This window comes from Phoca vitulina, unplaced genomic scaffold (genome assembly GCF_004348235.1).
Source record: "Phoca vitulina isolate PV1807 unplaced genomic scaffold, GSC_HSeal_1.0 scaffold70, whole genome shotgun sequence".
In the NCBI taxonomy this organism is placed as follows: Eukaryota; Metazoa; Chordata; class Mammalia; order Carnivora; family Phocidae; genus Phoca; species Phoca vitulina.
The window spans coordinates 2744947-2769160 of NW_022589773.1; the positions used below are offsets into that span (position 1 = coordinate 2744947).

A 24214-nucleotide genomic window follows, 5' to 3' on the forward strand; every position below is an offset into this window, starting at 1 on the left:
CTTTCTAATGCTGAATAATGTTCTGCTGTCTGGATGGACCACAGGTGATTTACCCATTCACCTACTGAGGGACATCTTCAAGTCGCTTTCAAGTTTTGGCAGTTATGAATACATCTTCTGTTAACATCCAGATGCAGATTTTTGTGTGGACATGTTTTCAACTCATTTGCTAAATACCAAGACGCACAATTGCTGGATCATATGGTAAGAGCATGTTCAGTTTTGTCAGAAACCACCAAACTGCATTCCTATGCAGCTGTACCATTCTGCATCCCCTCCAGCAATGAATGAGAGGTCCTGTTGCTCCAATTCTGTGCCAGCATTTGGTGTTGTCAGCATTATGGATTTTCACCATCCTAATAGGTGTGGAGTGGTATGCATCACAACGCTTTTGAGGCCAATTATTTCCCAGCACATAAGAGCATCTTGGATAGCCACACCTGGGCGGCTCAGTTGGTTAAGCATCTGCCTTCAGCTCAGGTCATGATCCTGGGGTCCTGGGATTGAGTCCTGTGCCAGTCTCCTAGCTCAGCGGGGAGCCTGCTTCTCCAGATCCCTCTGCCCCTCCCCTGCCCTGCTCATGCGCTCATTCTCTCTCTCTCTCCCTCATAAATAAATAAAATCTTTTTAAAAAGAGAGCATCTTGGATAGATTCCAAGAGTTTCTGTTCACCTTCAGCTATAAAACCAGTTGCATCCAGTTTGTACTGTCCTTCTACTATCAGATTCAAAGCTTCTCCATCCAGCATCACAGGCTAGACTTCTCCCTTCTCATCTTGTCTCCAGTTCCTACAAGGTTAGGGTCTGAGAGGAGGGATTGAGGATAAAGGGCAAACCTCTCTTTAAATCTCTGTTGTCATCCTCTGCTTTACCATCACTGCTTTCTGCTAACACTTCCAGGGGTCAGGTGTCACCCTAGGAGCAGCCAGGGTACAGACCAGAAGGCTCAAACGTAGACACTTCCCATAGTGCCCACTGACTCCTGAGACACCCACACAGCTTTGCCCTTCCCAGTGCTGGGGGAGTAGGCTCTCCTGCTGCCCCTTTCAGCTCTGCTGTCTTTCCCCTTTTCCTTGCAGTGCACACAGTCTGCTGCCCAAAGAGAGGCCCAAATGCAGAATGAGGTCCCAGTCTTCCCTTCTTAAGGCACCCCCGGCCTTTATGGGAAGAATTCTCTTGAAGGCCTTTCCTTGAGTTCAGGTTGAGGATGAGGAGAGCAGAGAGAAGAGAAAGGAAAGAGATGACCCCTCTACAAGAACATTTCAGTGGCCCCAGGCCAATAGTCCCACTGCTCTTGCTCACTCCCCTCCCCCATTCTTTCCCCCCCACAGACCAAGGAGGAGAGGGACCTAGGGTGGTGGTAGTTACCGTGGGGCAGGTTTATTATTAGAGCAAGACTCTAATCCTTCCATCAGATATGGTGCTGGGGTACCCAGCACTCCTTTTCCCTCAGCTGAAGGCCCGAGTTTTTAAATGAGGGGGACACCTGGAAAAGCCCCCCTGGGGATCTTAAAATAGGGCATCAGAGGTATAGAGAGAAGGGGACTTCACAGCCACCCCCATCTGAGCATTCAAGCAATTAATGACCTATTGGCCATTAACGTCAAAAAGCAATTATATCAAGCATGAGATCCTCATGCCACAATTCACCTTCACCTTTACTTGACCTGCCCTTGGTGATGAGCAGCCAAGCATTATTCCCCTGATGATACCGCCTCATCACTTGAACATGGTGTCAGACCACATCTTAGCCTGTTTCCCTTCAGGTAAATAAACTCCTCCCCCCTCCCCACTGCCCAGCTCCCAGTTTTCCTGACCAGGACTTGGGTGATATAAATGCAAAGCAAGCCCGATTGTAATTTCTGAAGACCCCAAGAGGATAACCATCAAAATAAGGCCAGTTCTGATTGGCTGAGTTTTCATTAGTAGAGATCGTTAAGAGTCTGACCCGTGAGGCTCACAGTTCATGTCTGGTGTGAGCCTCAGATGTGTGGATGTGCAGGACTTCCCACATGCTATTAGTTGCCATTGTCTCTCTGCAGTGCTTTGCTTTATAAAGATCACTCTGGGTTCCTCTTCTGCTGAACCTAATTTTTCCCTCCAGGGGTAACCACTTTTCCCACTTTACAATAATGGTGCAACTTTAGTGATTTAATTTAAAGAAGCAATGAAGTGACCATTAAAGTGTTTAGCAAATGGGTAAAAAGCCTTTCACACGTTTCTCAAAAAATCTGTGTTCCTGTCTTCTGGAAGTTTTACCAAGTATGGACCATAAACAAGTAACCACCTGAGCATATACTTTTAGTTATTTGACTGTTCCAGCATTAAGTTTCATTCAAATCTAGTTACAGTGAGGGGCAAAGGTAAAATCTGGCCCCTGGGGCAAAGAGGGAGGTCATTCGGTGAGTTGCTCCTGTGAGGCAGAGGCAGCAGGTCAGGCCACCGAAACCATGGAGTTTTGGGGGACAGGGTTAGGTTGTCTTCAGGTGATGCCCTCAACATGAGGCAGCCCAGGCTAACATGAGAGGAGCTCAGGTAGATTCCCCACTGAGTTGGGACAGCTCTTGGGGTGGAACTGAACGCTCAGAGGAGGCTTTGGTGAAAGCATGCGGTGGCATAAATCTACGTGGCTATGGTGGAAATGGGCAGGGGGTGCATTCAGGGTATATTTTGCAGTCAGAGATAAAAGAACCTGGTGATGACTGGATGTGGAGGACAAGGGGAAATAAGGAATCCAAGATGACTCTTAGGATTTTAGCTTTGAACAAAGATAGTGATGGTTGGTGGGGATGGTGGTGCCATTTAGGGGGATTCAGAAGATGGGGGAGGAACAAGGGTTCGAAAGCGGGGGATCCGAGGACATTGAACCCTTGGAGAAGCAGAGGACACACCAGCATTGGAAAGGGGCAGATTGCTTAAAATTTCTTTGAGTCGGGAATCACCCCCGTCTTTCCTGAAGTTTTGAGTTAATTTGCAGTGGCTTTTTTGTTTTGTATAAACCTTGCCCTTCTTCTGGAGCATTCTTGTCTTCATCTCAAAAGACAAATCTGGGCTGGAGGGAATTGTTTTCCCTGAGTCTGTGTTCATAGAGTAGATAGTGGTGCTTAAAGACCTTTATATGTTTCATGAAGCTATTTCCATAAGTGGATTCAAGTAGATATTAACCAGTAAATATAGTATCTTAAATGCCAATGATCTCTACCTAAATAGATGTTCTGATATCAACAAAATGTAATATCTGGGGAGAGAGACCTTGGGAGGGAATTTGCAGAAAAATGGTTGTAGGGGTTGATGAAGGGATAGAGACAGGAAGGGAGATGCAGAAGGAATGCTAAGGGACCATCATTAAGGACTTCAGTATTATGAAATCTTTTCTCTTCTCCCCTTGGGATACCACAGGGCAGCTTTCTTCCTTAAAGGAAACTCAAGTTGTTTCAGGAGTCAAAGGGTGCCTCGGCAGTGATGTGACCACATAGCTGGTGGAATACTGGGGAAATAATCAGGAAAAACAAGGTAACATAGAGGTGTCCCCTGCTCATGTACTAACAGAGAGAAACATACAGGGACCATTAGCATCAGTCTTAAGGCTGAATGCCAATGGGGCTATAACTAAGCATCCTAGAGATTCCAAGCTGTGAGAAACTCAGGAATGCATCTGTGCTACTGAAGACTACTGCCTCTTCCTTCTTGCACTGAAAGAAAGGGGTGGGAGACCCACACAGTCAGACCTTACTTCAGTTCCTAAATCCAAGTGGTGGTGCAATTAGGTCCTTGTTGACCTCTCTGGATCAGGGAAGAAGGGATTTCCTCGTGAACAGGGCTTAGAGAAAGTGACTAATGATTGCTGTCACTGGCTTACAAAGCTGGCCATGCCACCAGGTGGATTAGGGCAAGTGGTGCAAACTTAAAGCACAAGTGAAAGAGAAAGAGGCAAGCTCAGTGGATTTGAAACATCTGCCTTCCATTGTCACCTCAGACCCTGACTCTGACTATGGTCTTTGGTTTCTATGTCTTAGTTTCCCTGCCTAGTGAATGGTAATGGTAGCTAGGTCATAGACTATGTGTTTATTGTAAAATAGTATTAAGCAGCTTGCCTTAAAATACTATCTGGATGTAGCATATTATTTAGATATAAAAGTAAAGATATAATTTAAATATAGATACAGATATGGATATATAGCCACACACACACACACACACACACACACACACGCACCCCATACAAGATGCCCAGGTAAACACTCCACCTCTTCTCCTACACTCGCCTTCTTGCCACAGTCACTCCAACCACACTGGCCCCCTTATTGTTCAAGCACATCAAGGTTGTTCCTACCTCAGGACCTTTGCACTTGCTGGCCCCAATGCCTGGAATGCACTTCTTCCTGATGTTTGCATGTCTTGTTATTCTGATCTCTGCTTAGATATCACCTGCTCAGAAGAGTGTTTGATGACCTTCCTATTTAAATTAGTATGCCTCTCTATCCTTTCAATCTATTTACTTCCTTTTCTCTGTAGTATTTATCACCACCTGACATAATCATGCATAGATATCTGTTTATGTATGGCCTGTGTCTCCCACTAAAATGAGAGCTTCTTGAGGACATGGAACTGGTTCACATCCATGTCCCCACTGTCTAGGACAATGCCCAGCACCCTGCAGGTAGCTCTTAAAAAATTTGCTGAATGAGTGAATGATACCAAGACAAACAAATGATTCTCAATTCAACAATTTAAAAAGTCAATTTGTACTCAGTGCAATAAAGGTTTGAGAATCCAAATAACGTTATAATAGCTTTTCTTAATATTATCTGCTATGATGGAAGTGGATAGTCCCTTGAGGTGTGGGGGCTTGGTTTTTACTTGAATTTTAGTTGTGAGCGCCCTGGTCATGATTGAAGGTTGTGGAGTTGGGGTACTAGGTGAGAGGCACAGGGCAGGTTGCCAGGAGGCGGTGGTACTGCTGGGGCCTGGCTGGGGAGATGTGGACACCCCCTCCTTACTTTCCCTCTGCCCCATTGTTGTCTCCAGCTGGTGAGACTAAACAGGTGTGGTGACATGCCAAAGCCACTCAAGGACAAGCCTCCTCTACCTTCAAGCAACATTCTTCCCATGGGAGGCTTCCATGGGAAATTCCAGTGGGGCCATCAGGGGTAGCCTCTGAAAGTGGGATGGCTTCAGGGAGTGAAGTTGGGGTGGCCAAGGGGGACGAGCAAAGGGAAGGGAACCCGTGGGACAGGGCACCCAGCCCTTCCATTCTCTCTGACTTTCCCCAGCACCCATGCCCTCTCCTCTACCAATGGGTCACTTCGGCCCCATTAATCTTCAGCTTCCACAGCTTTTCTTGGTAACTTGTCCCATATGTTTCTTACTCTGTGTACAACATATGTCTGTTCCATTCCTTATTTACAGTTTAAATTAGAAACGGGTGTCGTTCTCTAAAGCAAATCAGCTACTGTCTGTCTTTTCCTTTTCCCCTCTGGATACCCCTCTCAGCTCCAAGGGGTCTGTGCTGACAACCCTGAGTGGGGTGGACAGGAAACTGTCTTTCTGGCCTTAGCCCTGGTTCTCTTTCCGTATTTATTCCATACTGTAGTATGGGCCATTCCCTGAGGCAGCCAGATGCAATCATTTCATTTGACAAATACCTGTCGAGCATCCAAGCACCGGAGAGGGCACCCTTCATGAAGCTTGGAGTCTAGAGGCCGAGGTTAGATTGCAAACATGTAGCTACACAAATAGGCACGTCATTACAACAGATTGGTGCTGAGTAAGTCGTGCTACCTGATAGTCTCACTTGCTTCTGATGTCTAAGAATATGGCATTTAAGTCCTGAGGGACAAGTAGAAGTGAGGGAAAACTCAAGGAGCTACATGTTTGAAGGATCTGAGGTGAAAAAGTGCTGAAGACATTTAAGAGAAAGAGGGAAGACCAAAGTGGACGGGTCACTGCAAGGAAGGGGGTCAAGCACTGGGAGCAGACTGGGGAAAGAGGTACAGAGATCAACAGGGGTTCTAGCAGCCACTTTAATGGTTTTTCATTTTATCCTAAGGGCAATGGGAAGTCATTAAAGAAATTTATAGCAGAAAACGAAATGGTTTGACACAACTAAAACTCTAAGACTATTGCTCTGGTTAGTGTACGGACAGTGGATCAGGAGGGAAGAGGGTGGGCTAGTTAGCAGGTCGTAGCAGTGGCCCAGGGAGGAGAGAGTGGAGCCAGGAGATCAAAATGGAGGCAGAAAGAAGTGGAACGTCATTGGAAGGACTTATTTTTTTTTCAAGATTTATTTAGAGAGAGAGAGTATGTGCACAAGCTGGGGGAGGGGACAGAAGGAGAGGGAGAGAGACAGAATCCCAAGCAGACTCCATGCTGAGAGCAGAGCCCAATGTGGGGCTTGACCTCAGACCCTGGGATCATGACCTGAATGAAAATCAAGAACTAGATGCCTAACCGACTGAGCCACCCAGGCGCCGCTGGAGGACTTCTTAGAGTATTCCACCAGCCCTTGACTGCATGCTTCAGGACTCCCTGTTAAGTGAGGAAAGCAAATTCCCTCCATGGGTAAGTCACTGTCTCAGTGACACGCGGCTGCTGACAATCCCTACCTGTTGTGCCCTCTTCATTGCTGCATTGGTTTGGTTTGCAGTTGAGTGCAGCTCGCTGGAATAATGTGTGTAAAGTTCATGGCCATGCTGAACTTCCATCCACAAAGCTGAGCACAACTCAGCCATCACAGCATCTTTGGGGTGCTGCAGCCAACTCCTTCTTCTGAGGAGGTTCAGTGAGGATCAGCTCATCAATTTGCTTTGAAAACTCCCCATCCTATTTCCCCGTAGTCTCCCTCCTGTGACCCTCTGGACATGGTGGCAAGTTTTCGGGCATCCAAATATATACCTCTTAGTGGAAGGGAGCTGAAAGCGTCGGTCAATTAAGTTGTTGGCCAAACTGCACCAGTATCATGATCCATAGCCAGTCGTTCACATTCCCACTATGGCATCAATCCTCTGCCTGGCATTGTGGTTATAAAACAAACTCCAGAGGGCAAGGACCTAAGCTTATCCAATGTTGTTTCCCCACAGTGAACATGGCACTAACTAAATACAGATTTGTTAAAATGTACTCTGAGAAAAGTACGTGAAAAGAAACAAGATTAATGAGAGATTGCAAGGGGGGTGGGTGTTACTACTTACACCATGCTTTATGTTGGTGACCTCACTTGAGCCTTCCAGATGTGACGCAGTAAGTAGTGTCATCTCCAGTCCATAAAGGAAAAACCAATGGCTTTATGGGAGGCAATGACTTACCAAAGTCACATGGAGAGTCATGTAAGCACCAGAATAGAGCCCTGGGCTTCTGATGCGGGGCGCCATGTTGGACAACTCCAGGAGGGGGTGTTTATGTGGACCAGAGAGTGAAGGGTGCCCTTCAGAAACTCAGGACCGGTCAGGAGTGGGCAGGGCTGTACGGAATCCCCATGCAGACTTGTTACAGTTACTCCACTGCTACATTTGGCTTATGGGTTTTATTCCTATTTCAGTGCAAAAGAGAGATTCTAAGACATAAAGTAATTTATGTTCATGTAGTTAGTAAGTGGCTAAGCTAGAACAGGAAACCAGGTCTGTTGACTCCCAAACCCCTGTTCATTCTGTGGCTTCGTGGGTCTCCCGTGCGGACACACTGTCTTGCATTTCTGCACCAATGCCTCTCAACCAGGAGTCTGGGTAGCCTTTGAACACAGGATGGTGTGTTCAAACCAGAGACCCATGAAGCCACAAAATGAACATGGCCCATATTTCTAAAGCATCAATTTTCATAAATGATTTGGAGACGAATCATTACTTTTGATAAGGCATCGTGGAGTCTAATGCAACAATTACATCAGATGTTAAAGATGAAACATAGAACTTTGAAGAAATTCCAGACTTGCCGTCAGCACCTGGGGCTAGAGCCACAGATATGGTCCCAGTTATTCCCCACACCCCTGGTCTTTTACTTCTTTCTGTGGTTTGGGGTGTTTTGGTGGAAAGGTTTGAGAAGCACCCAGTGACACCACACTGGTTTTCTATTAACACCGAGCTGCTGCTATCATTGGGTGAGAAACAGAGCCCCAGTGCTCATAACATGTGCACTTTCTATGGGTATGTTTTGTCTGTAGGTATGTCTGGAGAGATGGGAGATCGATGAATTTTAAATGTAAGGTAATTAAAGGTAATTTAAATTAAAGGCAATGTCTTTAGCACAGAGCCTTGCACAGAATAGGTGATTGAGAGTTAATTTCATATTATTTCTTAACTCTCATGATCATCATAAGAAATCACAAGTCTTTTGTAACCAAGGTCACAATCTCTATGCACTACATGTATCACAGACATTGCAGAAAAGGACCATAATGATGCCCAGGTAGGCATTCAAAGCTCCCTGGAGGAAGCAACTTTCTCATTATCGTTACACTCCTGTGGACACAAGACATCAGTTTTTCTATCAGAATGAACATCTGCAGCTGGGAGGAAAGAAGACTTTATTCATCTGAAACTGGCTGTGGTGTATTAAGTCTTCATCTCAGGCTAATGGTGGAATGTACATTCTGGCATGGTCTTCAGTGTTAACTAATGGGCTGGGGTTAATGGGGGGACAGATGGATGGTGTCCACCCAGAAACCTGATCTCTCCACTTACTGGACTTGATGCACCCAGGACAGCAGTAACCACAGTAATCACCGCTGATATGGAGAGTGCTGATTCTATTACAGAGAAGCTTTTTTTGTTTTGTTTTCCTACTCTGTGAACAAATCACTGATTTCTTCCTTTGTAAAAGCTAGCTGGAATACCAGCTCTTCTGAATTATTTCCATAGAAACGATTTCACATTGGAATTTTCATGCCGAACCAACACACTGAAACCATCTTAAAGTAGAAAATGACATGAACATACATTGCTCCCACTTTTCTGATTGCCTTTGCTCAGCGCATGTTGGTCCCTGTTGGCTTTTCATCGTGAAAGGATGCAGTGCTTTGGTCTCAAATGTTAAAGAGTCAGATGGTCTCGTGGGTTTAAAACCATAATGCTTAGGAGGCTATAAAAGGCTCAGGAACACTGAACATTTAAAAATGGCAGCTTGATGAAATGTATATGGTTGGAATATACAACTTCCTATTGCTGAGTGATGCGGAAGTGCAAGAATCACACTCCAGCCAGCGTGCTGTATTAGTGCTTCCCATAGGCATCATCCTCCCCTTGACCCCCTCAGGAAACTCCCCATCAAGTTTGATAAGAGTTAGTGGGATGGGGCTGGGGGTGACGAGCAGAGGCAGGGGGACACATGTTGTTACTTCTAATTTCACTTTATTATTAAGATGGAAATCTTTGCTTCTAGATTTGAATGTGATTCTTAAACGTCGGTGCAACTGTAGTTTTATGCTTTACTGAGAGATGACTTAATTTGCTTCTGATTAGAGCCAGATGTAAAATAAGATGAAGCTACAGTCACTTCTGAGACTGGGTTCTTTGTTCTTTAAATTATATATAGTGCACAAGCAGGAGACAATGGGACCCAGGAGGGATGTCGCTAACGGCGACATGGAGTCCTGGAAGCCCTCTGCCTTTATCTTCACATCACTAGGGAGTCCAGGGTCTGCCTGCTCTCCCTTAGCCACTCCCAGGGCACCCCAGGTGGAGGAGGGGATAGAGCGATAGGGGGAGGATTGAGATTGCCCTAAGGTTTGCACTGGAACTGGTGGGACAACAGCAGGTCAAGCCGCTTGCTAAGCTTTAGAACTAGTTAGTAATAATCAAGAGTTACCCAGGAGGGAAAGGAACAGTGGGGTCAAACCTTCAGTCTGGGGACATGAAGATGCTGACAAAGGACCACATATTTGCATTCTGGGCCAGAATTACACAGCTCCTAGTATGTAGAGCTATTCTTGCTTTCCCAGAATGTACTGGAGTCAGAAGGAGGAGTGTTGGCAAGGAGAGTATTATGGACTAAATGTTTATGTCCTGCTGCCTTAGCCCCCAGTGTGAGGATATTTGGAGATGGAACCCATAAAGAAGTAATTAAGGTTAAATGAGGTCATTGGGTGAGGTCCTGATCCAATAGGATTAGTATCCTTATAAAAAGAGACAGCAGAAGCTCACTTTCTCTCTGCACACATACAAGCTCTGTGCAGGAAGAGAGCTCCCACCAGAAACTGAACTCACTGGAACCTTGATCTTGGACTTCTAGCCTCCAGAAATGTAAGAAAATAAATGTCTGTTGTCTTAGCCATCCAATCTATGGTATTTTGTTATGGCAGCCCAAGCAGACTAATGCAGAGAGCCTTTCCTAGCTCTGAATCTGACTCCATGTCAGGCTTGAGACAGAATGGGAAGGGTGCCATGCATTTGGAGATCTAGGTCCTGCTGTAGACGCTATCATGCCTTAGCTGTTTTGTCTTGGGTAAGTCACTTCAACTCTGGGCCTGGAGATTCCTCACTTTTTAAGTTGGGATAAAAGATCATGTCTAACTAGCCCCACAGGATTACTGGAGAATCAAGAATCAAATACTTAGCATAACGACAACAGCTAGTATTTTTTTGCACATTTACTATGTACTGAGCATTATTCTAAGAGATTGATTGATTGATTGATTGATTTTAAAGTCAGGTTCACTGAGGTATAATATACATACAGTAAAATTCACCTTTTTTAGTGTACAGTTCTGAGTCTGGGCAAACACAATCACTTAATTGCCACCATAACCGAGTTGTGGGACATTGCCATCACCCCCCCAAAATTCTTTTGTGCCCCTGTAAAGTAAGCCCCCCACCAGTTCCCATCCCCTGACAACCATGGGTTCTCTAGACCTATAATTTTGCCTTTTCAAGAAAATCATATAAATGGCATCACACGATGGCACCACAGAGCTTTTCTAATATGAAAATTTAATCTTTAATTGATCAGTTGATTCAATTAATTCAATGAGTCCATTAATTCAATTAATCATTTAATAATTTAAGTGATTTAACAATCATTTCATCTTCACAAACATATTTTGGGGTACATGAAATAATGATAAAAATGAATAGATGTGAAAATGATAAGAAAAAGCAAAAAAGTGTTATACAAACATGAGGTGTTATTATTGTTATTTTCATCACTTTTATTATTATTTCATGGTAGAATAAAGACAAAATCAATTTCCAGAGGAAATTTTGTATTGAATTTGCCTTATCTGCTCACCTAGAATCCGAGTGTCTGAAGATAGCAATTTTAGCTCTGTGACCTTTCCCTTCAAAACATGATCATTTGCCTTGTTCTGACAGCAGAGATTTAACCATGAAAAAAAAAAGTATTTGCAAAGATATGGTTAGCAATAGGGTCCAGCGCATCCTCTCTTTGACTAATTCAAAAACACTTAGCTTGAAGTTACTGATCTGTAATCCTTATGTCTATGACCACATTGGTAATGATAAAAGATAATGAGAGATTTCTAGGCTACAAATAACAGTGATTTCCAGTGTAGCAATAATCAGTTCCCACTGTAAAGGAGATGATGATCAGGTTGTCACCAGGGCTCCTCTTGACTCAACCTGAGCTGGGTTCATTCAGGGCTTCTAGGCAGGGCAGGAAGGGCTGAATTTCTTCCCATGAAGTATCCCCTGGTTCAGTAGCCACATGCCATGGAAGCATCCCATCACTCTTCATAATAGAAGGATTCTGATCTTCCTGGATGTGGTCATAAAGTGCCCACAGTCTGACCACAGTGGTTCCAGGTTCTCGGAGGAGAATATTTTGTGTAAATTGTTTCTCTCTACTTTTTTAAACTTCATATTATAGATGTAACACACAATAAATAAGTAAATAAGGTCCAGCTATTTCTTAAAGTTTACAGCTTTCATGAATTTTTAAGGAACAGGTCAGGAGAAACTGCTGAAGCAAAGCAGTTGGGTATAGGGTGTGACAAGGAGGTCTAGGAGCCTCTTCAATATTTCATGTGGCCAAAAGCCTCTGACAGCTAATCATCTCTTAATGGGGCTTGCCCTTTGGCCTGAATGTTTCTAAGGGAATAAAATGTTTGGCCTCCAAACAAGTTATCACTCACTCATTGACTAAACACCACAAGCTGAAAGTGGCCTCCCAGGCATCGTTGGTCTTAGCTAGTTGAGTGTAGAAGGACCCCGATTAGCATTACTCACCTTTAAATCACCAGTGGTTTCAAAGCCAGCTAAGCATTTGCTTTGGATCTGGAGACAGGCTCCAGTCTCCCATTATGTCTCTCCTAAACACAGAAGGGAGACCAGACATCATGGCAGCTGGAGAATGAGTTGTGGAGGAGACAAGCATGATCATTGGGGGAGATAAAAGAATTGGACAAGACAAAATGCAACATGGGATTTTGGAATGGGACTGGACAAGTGAGATTTGAGAGGAAACTCAAGGAAAGGGAGGAGAAATAGACCGGGAAGGGGCCACACTGAGAAGTATGGAAGCAATAGGAGAAAAGAAGAGAAGAGAAGGGAAGGGGAGGGAAGAGGTGATGATGAGGGAAAAGGGAGGTTGGTAGATGCATTGTGTGTTCATCCCAATGGAAGGAGGAGAGCTAAGCTTGTCACCTCCTCTCCCATTACCCAGAACACCAGGAAAATAGATACTGCATTCCTCATTACCTTCTACCAGCAATAAAGATATTTTGTATATCTGTAAAAATGAGAAAGAACCTAGGCTCCTGGTGTGAAGAGTGGTGGGAGGGAGAGCTGTCTTTAATACTATTGGTCACCAGTTCGTATCTACACTTGATCAGCAAGTGCCAAGATTTCCCTAAATCCTAGTTTTCCAATGTGGAAAAAATGAATCATATTGTTTGTTAAGCCATGGGGAAATTTTCACAATTTACCTTGTGACCAAAGAGTATATACCCAAAGAGTGCTCCTTGGGTAAGAAATATTGTTGTTGAACTGATTAGATGTGTCTAATTTGATTTAAAAAATAGTAAAGTCATTGATTACTAACACAAGATAATTTTACCAATGGCCTTCTAGTATTTTCTTCAGGATTTATTGTCTTAAACACCTTGAGCACAGGTATATTTAAAGGATGCTCAGGCCTTGGTATTTTAATTAGAGCACAGTGGTTATTTTTGATTAACCAGATCATCCTATCCATGTCACCATCAAAATTATGAGGTATCCGGGAAACAAACACTAAGAAATAACTAAACAGTTCTTTTCTTGAAATGCTTTAAAGACAAGATCCATTATTTTCCATAACTTGATTTATTTTAGATACTATGGAATTTCGTTTTGGTCACAGGCCTCAGACATGGTTCTGATTTATTTCACTGACTTAAGCAAGTTGCAATGATTAGAGGCCAAGATGGTCATCAGTCCTTGTGTTCTTCACTCCTTAACCTTCTTCTTTTTTAAAAAAGATTGATTGATTTATTTTATTTATTTATTTTAGAGAGAGAAAGGGAGGGGGAGAGAGTGAGTGGGGGGAGGAGCAGAGGGTGAGAATCTCAAGCAGACTCCCCACTGAGCACAGAGTCCCACTCAGGGTTCGATCCCAGGATTCATGAGATCATGACCTGAGCCGAAACCAAGAGTTGGACGCTCAACCGACTGAACCACCCAGGCACCCCACTTCAACTTTCTTCTTTAGTCTGCCCTTTTTCTCCAGCTTCAGAGGATATGAGATGCTAATCACTATATGTAGAACAGTAGTCCTCCATATTATGCATTATGACATCTTTCTAGCCTTCCTCCCCAGATCAAATAGTTTCAGGTCAGTACCATAGACCGCCCCCCCGCCCCGCCCCATCCACTGCACAGAAGGCAAATCAAGGAAGGGATAGGGCTCCCCACACAACTCAGGGAGCTCTCATACTCCATGTGAACTCCAGAATTTTTGGTTGAATTTTAAGGAGTTATGAATTACACTAAATGTTTCTTATTTGTAGCATCAAATAGATGAGCCAGTTTCTATCAATTTAATACAAGGTTGGTTCTGGCAGGAGTTCAGAGTTACTGGAGGTTAGATAGGAGAGTAGTGAACCCTGATCTCTTTGAAAGAACATGTTGAGAATTCCTCTCCAAATATCAGCACTCATAAGAAACCCGCTCAAAGACATGATAAGCTTACCAACCAACCCCCTCATGCCTGGCCAGATATAACCGAGAAGCACCCATCTTTCTTGAGGCAGGTGATCTGTTAGCAAAAGAAAGGAGCACCTGCCATGTCGCCAGAGCTGTCCTGAGGGGCGCTGGATTGTCTTTGGGCAATTCACTGGGCTGCAGCAGGACTGAGAGTTCCTTGAAATGGTGTGATTTGAGCTCGTATTCAGGAGCTCTTTGGGGAGTAGGTAGAAAGGAAAGGGGATCAGACTTCCAAGAGGCATGAGTAGGTTCAGCCTGGGTGAAGCACCACACAACTGGGCCTGGGGGCTGAACACAGGGCATGTATTAGAGATTGCAGAAGCAGGATGCACAGAACGACCTGTGGGAACAAGTACAAGACGTCCAGTGGGCAGACATTAATGTGTGCCCTGACGTAAGCTACTTCAACTCTCTGAAATTACAGGGCATTATTTGCAATATGAAGGCAAACTAATGTCTACCCCTGAGTGTAACTACTGGGTTCAAGTGAAATTCTGAGTGGAAATTCTTTGTAAAAGTGAACGACTCTGTGCTGATGGATGATGATGGTGGCCAAGTGGTGGTGAGCGATTACAGAACCACAGTGTTTTGTGCTAAAAATAATCAAGGGCTGGTCTAACCTGTCCACATTTTACCAGTAAGCCAGACCTGAAGTGACTCAGCTGAGCTAGTTAATCGCACAGCAGGAGCTAGGTCCCCAGTGTTTTGGGTTGAGAAAAATAAACATCTCAAGTCCAAATCAAGTCCCCAGCTGTGTGGATTTCCCATCTGTCTTCAGCTCAGTCCGGTGAGTTTAGTGCCAGGCCCGTGCCTGACCCGCCTGGATCCTGGATCCTTGGAGAGCCCCGCCCGGCACCGTGGCAGGTCTGGCTCTCGAAGCAGCGCTCCGACTCGGCGTGTCATACTTGGGATGGCATTCCATCTCACAGATACTGAAGCCAGGGTGTGAGGGCAAGTTGCCAGGTAGCCCAATGCAAAACAAATGCCTCGTTGTGTTTGTGGCCACTCAGTATGTGGTTTTGTGAAGTCCAAAAGCCATCCAGTCGCTGTGACTGGAATGTGACAGTAATTTGTAACAACGGTGACTCTATTCCCCCCACCCCCTTGGTCTACTTTTGTGACATGCTCCAAAATCCTGAGAAAGGCCTGCAAAAGAAATGTTCAGAAATGTTCTAAATGGGTTTGGAAAACTTGTGAACCCTGTCTGAACTTTTATTAGATTCTCCCACCACTCACCCGTTTGACATCAGAACAAGGAAAGCATTATTTATAACAGCATGTGTGAAATCCCAGAAGGGACTCTTGAAAAGAATTAACGTGAAAAATGTGTCCCAAAGAGACTGCAAGCATAAAACAAATGATCAGATGGGAAAACATGTAAATCAAAAGTGGAATCTTTTTTTCTCCTTTAAAGGAAACAGGAGCTTTTTCTTTGGCCATTAGCAACACGGGACAGAGAAACTGGGAGGGTCGGGGCCACCATCGGAGGAACCCCAGAGCACTTGTCCCTGCAGAGCGAGGCACAGAGGAGAGTCGTGTGCACTGGCTCTTCTTAATGTCTCCAGAATGGAGGAAATAAGATAGTAAAGGTTACAGGGAAGGGAGAGACACCTTGAATAAATTAGTGCATTGGAATTCACCAAGCACTTTCACAAACGTTGTCTGTTTGAGTGTTTACCTCACCATCACCCTGGGAGGTATAAGTTGTATACCTCATAGTTGGAGCAACTAGTAAGGGTTTGGCAACTAGTCAAGGACACCCAACGAGGAAATGGTGCCCTGGGACCCAGCTTCTAACATCGCAATCTGAGGGTTGTCCATGACATTACCAGCGTGTATATGCAGGAGTATGGAAAGCATGGTATCTTGTTAGGTTAGCACATCCCACAGTGGGAGTTTAGCTGTCTGATTCTAGACGTATGGAAGCGATTCTCTGACTCTCTCTCTCTCCCCACAAACACACATTCAAATTAGTTTAATTCACTAAGTTAAACAAAATTAAATCTGTTTTTTTTTTCCGCCAAACTCCCGAGACACGTTAAGAAGACTCTGTGCATCATGACTCTCCAAGAAGCGAGGCAAGTTACAGGTTACAGCATATTTGGCATGTCTGACCTAGGAACTTCTGTGGGGAGCTGGCTCTTAATGTTTTGAGGGCCCAGTATCCAAAAGGTTACCACATGTTTGTCCATAATGTCCTAGTTCTCTTTTTATCCCTCACAGACCAACTATATCTTGATCATAAATCTGGATTTTATTTTATTATTATTTTTTTAAAGATTTTATTTGACAGAGAGAGAGAGACAGCGAGAGAGGGAACACAAGCAGGGGGAGTGGGAGAGGGAGAAGCAGGCTTCCCGCCAAGCAGGGAGCCCGATGCGGGGCTTGATCCCAGGATCAAGCTCAATTGTAGTAGAGGAAAGTCCTAAGCTTGGGGTCTGAAGACTTGACTTCTTTGTGTCAATAGCAACCTGTGCCTCCGTTGCTTCATCTGTAAAATGGGACTAATCATTTTTGCCCTGCCCAGGGCTGGGTTGTGTGAGGGCATCTGAGGCAGCCCTGTGCACTCATCCTAAGACCTGCAAGTGGAAGGAAGCTCCGGCCTTGCTAAGAAAGTGGAGTCATTTGGTGGATAATTTTGGACACAGCTTCCTACTTGTTTCCTGGCCAAAGTTAATTAGAAGACCGAATTACCTTCATACCAGGAAGCACGTGTGTGTGTGTGTGTGTGTGTTTTATCCAGGATGAACATCTGCCCCATCGTCATCTCTTCCTGCCCTATCTAGTTACCAGAAAGAGAGAACAGCAAAAAAGTATGAAAAAAACACTTTGACCATTCTTTGCCCTCTGTCTCTGTTGCTGGTTTCTTATAAAGAAATTGTATTTCCCTCGTGTGTTTATAAATAATTAAAATTAACAAACACAAATAAAGGAAAGGACAAAAGTGCCCCCCCATTTGTATTCTACCCTTCTTCCCCTTGATGGCGGGAACTTGGTTTTTGGGTGACTGATGCCTCCTTTCTCCCCCTCTCCACCAGGTCGGTGGCCACACAATGCTGCCCATTCGCTGGATGCCTCCAGAGAGCATCATGTACAGGAAGTTCACCACAGAAAGTGATGTCTGGAGCCTGGGCGTCGTGTTGTGGGAGATCTTCACGTACGGCAAACAGCCCTGGTACCAGCTATCCAACAACGAGGTGCGCAGTGGGCTGGGTGAGACCCCCAAGGGCTGACGTCCAGAGGCGTCCCTCAGCTGGAGGCCAGGAGACAAAGTTGTGTGGCTTTGTGGGGAGCAGCACCTCCCACATGGCCTCTCTATACCTAAATGTCATGGCCAAAGTCCAGTCACTCCCTGAGTTTAAGAGTTCTAGAGAAAGAAAAGCAGCGTTTGCTGACATATTTGGGACCCGCCAGTGATGGGACAGAGGAATCGCTTTGTGCTGCTCATCTGGTAAATTTGTAGCAGATGTGGCACCTTCAGAATCCAACTAGTTTTTTTTGGTAGTATTCCAATAAGGTTTTAAGGCTTTTTTTTTTTTTTTTGCACATTTCACTAGAACATTCTAGTGTTTTATTTTCCCATTTCAATTATTTTACAACTATTGTCTATACTTGAGGCATAGCTTCTTGGTCAGGCACCTCACATCCTCTTCAGGCCCACATCTGTCTTTTATCCCAACTCCACTCATTTCCACAGCTTGGAGTTCCCTTGTCAGTCAGCACCCTGACGTGAAAGTTCCAGGCTCCATCGAAGGCCAGTAAGACTAAAACACATTGGAATTCCAGAGTGAGGTGTGGGAGCATCCCACAGAGAGAAAGCATTTCTCCGCCAGTTTGGGGACATCAGTGTGCCTAGAAAAAGGGATATAAACCAATGAAATTAACCATGATTTACCAACCTATAATAATTGTTTAGGGCAGCCCTCTCCTTGCACGGACATTTGTTTTATTGGCTTTGTTTTTCTTCTTGTCTGATTCTGTCTTCGATCTCTGTCCTGTCCAGGTGATAGAATGCATCACTCAGGGCCGAGTCTTGCAGCGACCTAGAACGTGCCCCCAGGAGGTCTACGAGTTGATGCTGGGGTGCTGGCAGCGAGAGCCCCATATGAGGAAGAACATCAAGGGCATCCACACCCTCCTTCAGAACTTGGCCAAGGCATCTCCGGTCTACCTGGATATTCTAGGCTAGGGCCCTTTCCCCCAGACCGATCCTTCCCAAAGCACCTCCTCAGATGGGCCGAGAGGATGAACGTCTTTTAACTGCCGCTGGATGCCATCAATCTGCTGTTCTTCACTCCGACAGTATTAACAACAAAGACACCGAGAGGCTTTCAGAGGGAAGCCATGTGCACTTCTCCATCCGTAGACACAGTATGAACTTCTTTTTGGCATTGTCTCTTTCTCTCTTTCCACCTCCCTTGGTTTCTTCCCTAGTTTTTGTTTTCTCTTTTCTTCTTCTTTTTTTTTTTTTTTTTTTTTTTTGGTCTTTTTTCTTTTTTGGTCTTCCTTGCTTCATAGCCCTTACCCCTTCTTTTGAATCAATCTGGCTTCTGCATTACTATTAACTCTGCATAGACAAAGGCCTTAACAACCCTAATTTGTTATATCAGCAGACACTCCAGTTTGCCCACCACAACTAACAATGCCTTGTTGTATTCCTGCCTTTGATGTGGATGAAAAAAAGGGAAAACAAATATTTGACTTAAACTTTGTCACTTCTGCTGTACAGACATCGAGAGTTTCTATGGATTCACTTCTATTTATTTATTATTATTACTGTTCTTATTGTTTTTGGATGGCTTAAGCCTGTGTATGAAACAGGAAAACTTGTGTTTAATCTGGGAAGCCTTTATCTATGGGAGATTAAAACCAGAGAGAAAGAAGATTTATTATAAACCACAGTATGGGAGGAACAAAGACAACCATTGGGATCAGCTGGCGTCAGTCCCTACTTAGGAAAAACCCAGCGACTGTTAGCTGGGAGGAATGTATTCGGCACCTTCCCCTGAGGAGCTTTCTGAGGAGTAAAAAGACTGTTGAACTCTGTGCCATGGACTATTCTTTTCCCATCACCAGAAACACTAGGGTGTAGTCCAGAGAAAAGATGGCTTCCATGAGACGCAAGATGGCGCGTCACACACCCGGACAGTCTTGTCTTTGCAGGTCATGGTGATAGCACTGGTTTGTCTTTCCAGGTGTTGTCCACTGAACCTTTGTCGAGTTTAGCTGAAAATGGGTGAATTCTTGTCCAGAGATCGTTTCAGGGTCAGGTGGGAAAGCCAAAGACTTGGAAAAGATAGGACAAGCTATAAATTCGGAGGCATTATATTGAACTTTTCAGATAGCTGTTCCCTCCGACCCCTCCCCTCCACCCCACCTGTCCTTTAAACTGTGCAAGCAAAATTGTGCATGGTCTTCATCGATTAATACCTTGTGTGCAGAAACTACCGCTCCAGACGTCGTGCCCCTGATATGTAGAGCAGATCCGTAAAAGGTATAACTTATATAATTAGGGGAAGCTAATGGAATTCATTAGCTGAGTATAAATGTCTCTGGGTCGTATGGTGGCGATGGGTTTTAGCGAATATGGACCCTGAAGCCTGGGTGTCCTCATCCACATCGAACGGACTGTGGGACTGTGGGAAGGGCAGACTCAGTCCCCGAGGGAAAAGAAACCTCACCCTGGGGGCATCACATACATTGATGTTCAGTGTGCACAGGCCAAGACCCTGCTCTGGGCTCTGGTTGGGAGACAGGTTTCATTCCCAGTGTACTCCATTGTCAGTATGCTGTTTTGTTTTTTCCACTCCGTTAAAAGAAGTAAAACTTAAAAAAAAAAATCAGGCACAGCATGCCAATGGGAAGCTATGCCCAGACCGAGCTTTGGAGGTGTGCTTCTGGGTATAGTCGTGGGTTTTGTGAAAAGAGGTTGTAAATTTAAATAGAAATTTACAGTTATTTGGATGATCGGTTTTACCAAGGAAGAAAAATATTTCTGTTCCTCAAGAAAACTTGCTACCCTCTGTGAGGGGAATTTTGCTAACTTGACATCTTTATAACACAAGACAGATTGAAAGTGAGTGATTTTAATTCATCTTAGGACATTTTATTTCGTATTTGTTTCTGAAGGTGCAATTGCTCTGTTTCGGTTTTGCTTGCGCCCTTAATTCCTGGAGCACCTTATTTTCCATTTATAGGCTTTGAGAGCCCGTTCTCAAAAAAAACAAGTGTCAATTAACAGAGAACAAAAGGAAACCGAGTAGCATCAGCAGTCAAGTGAAGGGGGTTGAACAAGATGAACCCTACAGTCCCTTCAAGTTCTGCACTGGCCTATGAGACACAGGAGTTGAATTGATTGTTCTCTTTGTCGGTGAAAAAAAAAAAAACCCTCCAGAATACACATAACAATATAACGAAAGCCATATCTCCATGATATATACCTGCACGTATATATCCTATTAAGGACCCATGGTACTGTTAAAACACTGTGGCACTCTGTGAAGCAGTAAAGAAGGGGCAGATTTGTACAAAACCTTTCTAGATTCCATCAGTGATGACCTGAACACCTGCACAGGTTTGTCATTCTGCGTGACTGGTCAGCTGCTTGGGGGGGGGGGGGGGGGGGGCGGGGTGGGGAGAAGCTGCAAGTTACTTGTTTTATTTTAACAGAGAGCAAAGGAGATAACTACGCTAAGGGATCAAATTCAAGAAGGGCTGCACAGTTTTAAAGCAAGGATTTGTTTAAGGCAAATGAGAAGATGGGAGCATTCTATTCCATTCCAATGTGTTTTCCTCTGAAGGAAAAAAGCAAAAAACAAAAACAAAACAAAAAAATCTCCTTACCTTCTGACAAGTCCCTCAAGGTCTTGAAATTAAAGGTTCTATGCAAGTGCAAAGTTTTACAGTTATTTATATTGCTGATCATTATTATTTTTTTCTCTGTTGTCTCAAGAGTATGCGATTTCAGAGACGTCTCGCATTGAAAGAATACCAGATTGAACGAACCACAGAATAGCTTAAAATAGTCATCGCTGTTCTTCCACCATCCCCTCTTCTCATGCTCTTTTGGTTTTTAGAAAAGGAACATCCTCGTTCTGAAGTGTAACAATCACAGAACATGGCCTGCTACCCAATTTGTGAAAAACTCCAACAGCAGTAGGGACGAACCTAATTCTCTCGCCCAAACTCAGTCTGACCATTGTTTCCATTTACTGATTGTTTCATAGTTTTCCAGGCACTTTTCACATCTGTTAGCCAATTATTCCCATTTTTTATAAGTGAGGAAATCGAGGCTCGGAGAAGTTGAGTGGCATGCTAAAAATCTCCAGGCTCGCATCTGGCACCAGTGGGATTGAATCTAATTGTTCTGACTCTGAAGTTCATGATTCTGTCCACTAGAGACTCCAGGATACAAACGGTCCAAGAAAGCAAGCACGCTGGTAAACTCACGAAGCAGGACATGGTTGGAAGAAGAAAAGAAAATACGTGAGATGACAAGCAGCTGAAATATCGTGATATATAATCATGCTTATAGCTTCAGCTCAATCCTTGTACACTGAACCAGCATCATAATCAGGCTTATTTAGAAAACATTTTGAACTATGCTATAAAAGATCCTATCAGAATCCATATTATACATATGTGTTCACATCCGCGCTACCTGTGGTATTTTCATGTATTTATATGTGTGTTATAAATACTTGATTTATACATATACAGACACACAGACACAGGGTGTTTGTGTGGCTTATGTATAAATGTATAGGCACACAGTACTAGAGATAATGATAAGTAGGGTGCAGTATGAATAATTTGCTTAAAATCTGCTAAATAACCAAAACTTTTTAATGTCCCATTGCGGTTAGTGCTTCCATTCTCCATGTGGGTAGGACTACATCGCACTTTTCAACTCTGTGCAGTACTGCATGGGTGGAAGACATATTTAAGATAATGTGCTTCCCAAAACAACTGAATCAAAGCCATCCCACTACACTGAGTCCTTTCCCTGGCTCCTTGCAAAGGAGAATGCAGACTGAAATAGATCTCCTTATGTAAAGGTCCAGGAAAGGAAAATTGATGTTTTTTTTTTTTTTTGGTCATTGGTTTGCACATTTGCGTTATGCTCACCTTGTCCCACTGTGACCCCTTTACACTTCTGTTCAGAGTCCAAGCATTCCAGAAGAGAACCGGAATGTCGGGAGCCCAGTGTCTCACAGGCCAATGGTGAGAAGTCCAAGACCCTACTGCAAGGCGAGCGACTCTTAGGAATTCCTATATCTGAGTGGGAATGCAAAGCAACAACAGTACAAATGCTGTCCTTTGCAAAGAGCCATGACAAAAGAATCCCCTGGTCAGGAACAGATGTTTCTTTTTAACCTTCCCTTTTTGCAAATTGGATCTTCTATAATGCCAATAGTATTAAATTGTATGTCTAATTAAATAAATGACTCCGTACACACACACCCTCAATTCTCTTGCTCGCTCTCTCTCTCTCTCTTTTTTTTTTTCCCTCCCATTTGAGGATTTTCATTTCCAATGTTGAGTTCGGTTTCGCCCATCACAGAAAATCTCACGAGGGGAATGGCTGGTGACCCAATCCTCAGATGGCTAATGGAAGTTAAAGCACTTCCTTCACAGTGCATAACTGTGGAATGCAGAGACTCCCAGGTTGTGATAACAAATGTTATTCTAAAAAATTCGGGGCAGGAGAGATTCGTAGTTAAATACGACAACATATGAAAGGGTATTTTCTCATTGTCGGGGCTGGAATGAATCACTGCTGCTCAAGTCAAAGGTTCTTGAATATTCTTAGTTTTTGCATTGTGCCCACTTTCTCCTTCTACCTTTATTTATGTATTTATTTATTTATTTATTCATTTATTTATATATATATTTTGGCTCCATTCATCACAAACACAAAGCAAAGCAAAAAAATATATATATATGTGTGTATGTGTCGCAGGCAAAACACTGTGAAATTCACAACAGCAACCAAGCAACTCTTTTGCCATCTTAACATACGTCTCAGGAGACGAAACGAGAACACATGGGGATGTCATTTTTTTAAGTCTATGCATTCTAGGCCAGGTCCGTGTTTGTTTTCTTTTTTTTTCTTTTGGTCTGTGCATTAACGAAAATGATCCTGAGTGAAGGTTGGCTGAACGTTCAACATAATGGAGCAAGCATAATAAAAGCTGCTAATAGCCACATGTTTGGACTGGAAAAAAAAAATCAGAGAAAATGAAATGAAATGTATAAAGGCCTACATCTTGCAGCTTGTATATCTTACTATTGCTTTAATAATGTATAAAACAACTGGAAATGTTTTAAATACAAGGTCTTTGAATTAAATGTGGATTTTAAATATGTAATCCCTTGACAAATGACCAAATTCTTGTGAAATATTGCTCCCTGCATTCATTGATCATTACCTATCACTTACAAATCTGCCGAGAGATGTGGACACTCTCTGCATCTGCTTCTGTACATGGAGAGATGTTTGTATATATCCAGGCCATATACACACACACATATTTCAATATCTCTCTGAAGATATATTGCCCCTTAAATTGTGACCTGGTATTTGGAACCCTCTTTTTATTTGCTTTATTTTCCTTTTAATGTGACGTCTCTGTGCTAATACTTACTGGTTCTTGTTTTGCGATCTGTTTTGAGGTCCATTGCTTTACTAAGACCCACTGCATCTTGGCTGATTTCAAAGTGACACCAGAATATCAGTGTTTAAAAAAAAAAAAAAAGTTTTGTTTGTAAATCATGTGACCAGCTTCTCTCAACCTGACATGGAAAGTCTCTTGTACTACAGTGTATTTAATAAAAATGATGTCTTACAATAAATAACATCCTCCAAAAGAGACACTACAAGTTACATGATGATTACTTTAAAAATGTATAGCATTTTCACAAGGCATGTGTGCTCTTTTTTTCAGTCTGTCTTTTTTCTGTCCGTCTGTCTGTATTTTAATATGGTCACTGCAGATGCCTGCAGTGTTCATTAGTTGAAGGCAAGAAGAGTATGTGGCCTTTGGAAGAAGTTCCCTGGCTCATCCCTCCATAACCTGGCACTTT

General features: G+C 43.6%; 1 protein-coding gene across 2 annotated transcripts in view; it reads left to right on the plus strand.

Annotated features, from left to right (window-relative positions):
• NTRK2 (neurotrophic receptor tyrosine kinase 2) overlaps positions 1-24002 on the plus strand; it is a 321711-nt gene extending 297709 nt beyond the window's left edge. For both annotated transcript variants that reach the window (XM_032392948.1, XM_032392947.1), the window contains 2 exons: positions 17167-17325; positions 18132-24002. In XM_032392948.1, the coding sequence (XP_032248839.1) occupies positions 17167-17325; positions 18132-18317 (345 nt within the window). In that variant the 3' untranslated portion in view covers positions 18318-24002. The remainder of the gene's footprint in view (positions 1-17166; positions 17326-18131) is intronic.
• Positions 24003-24214: the final 212 nt, after the last annotated feature.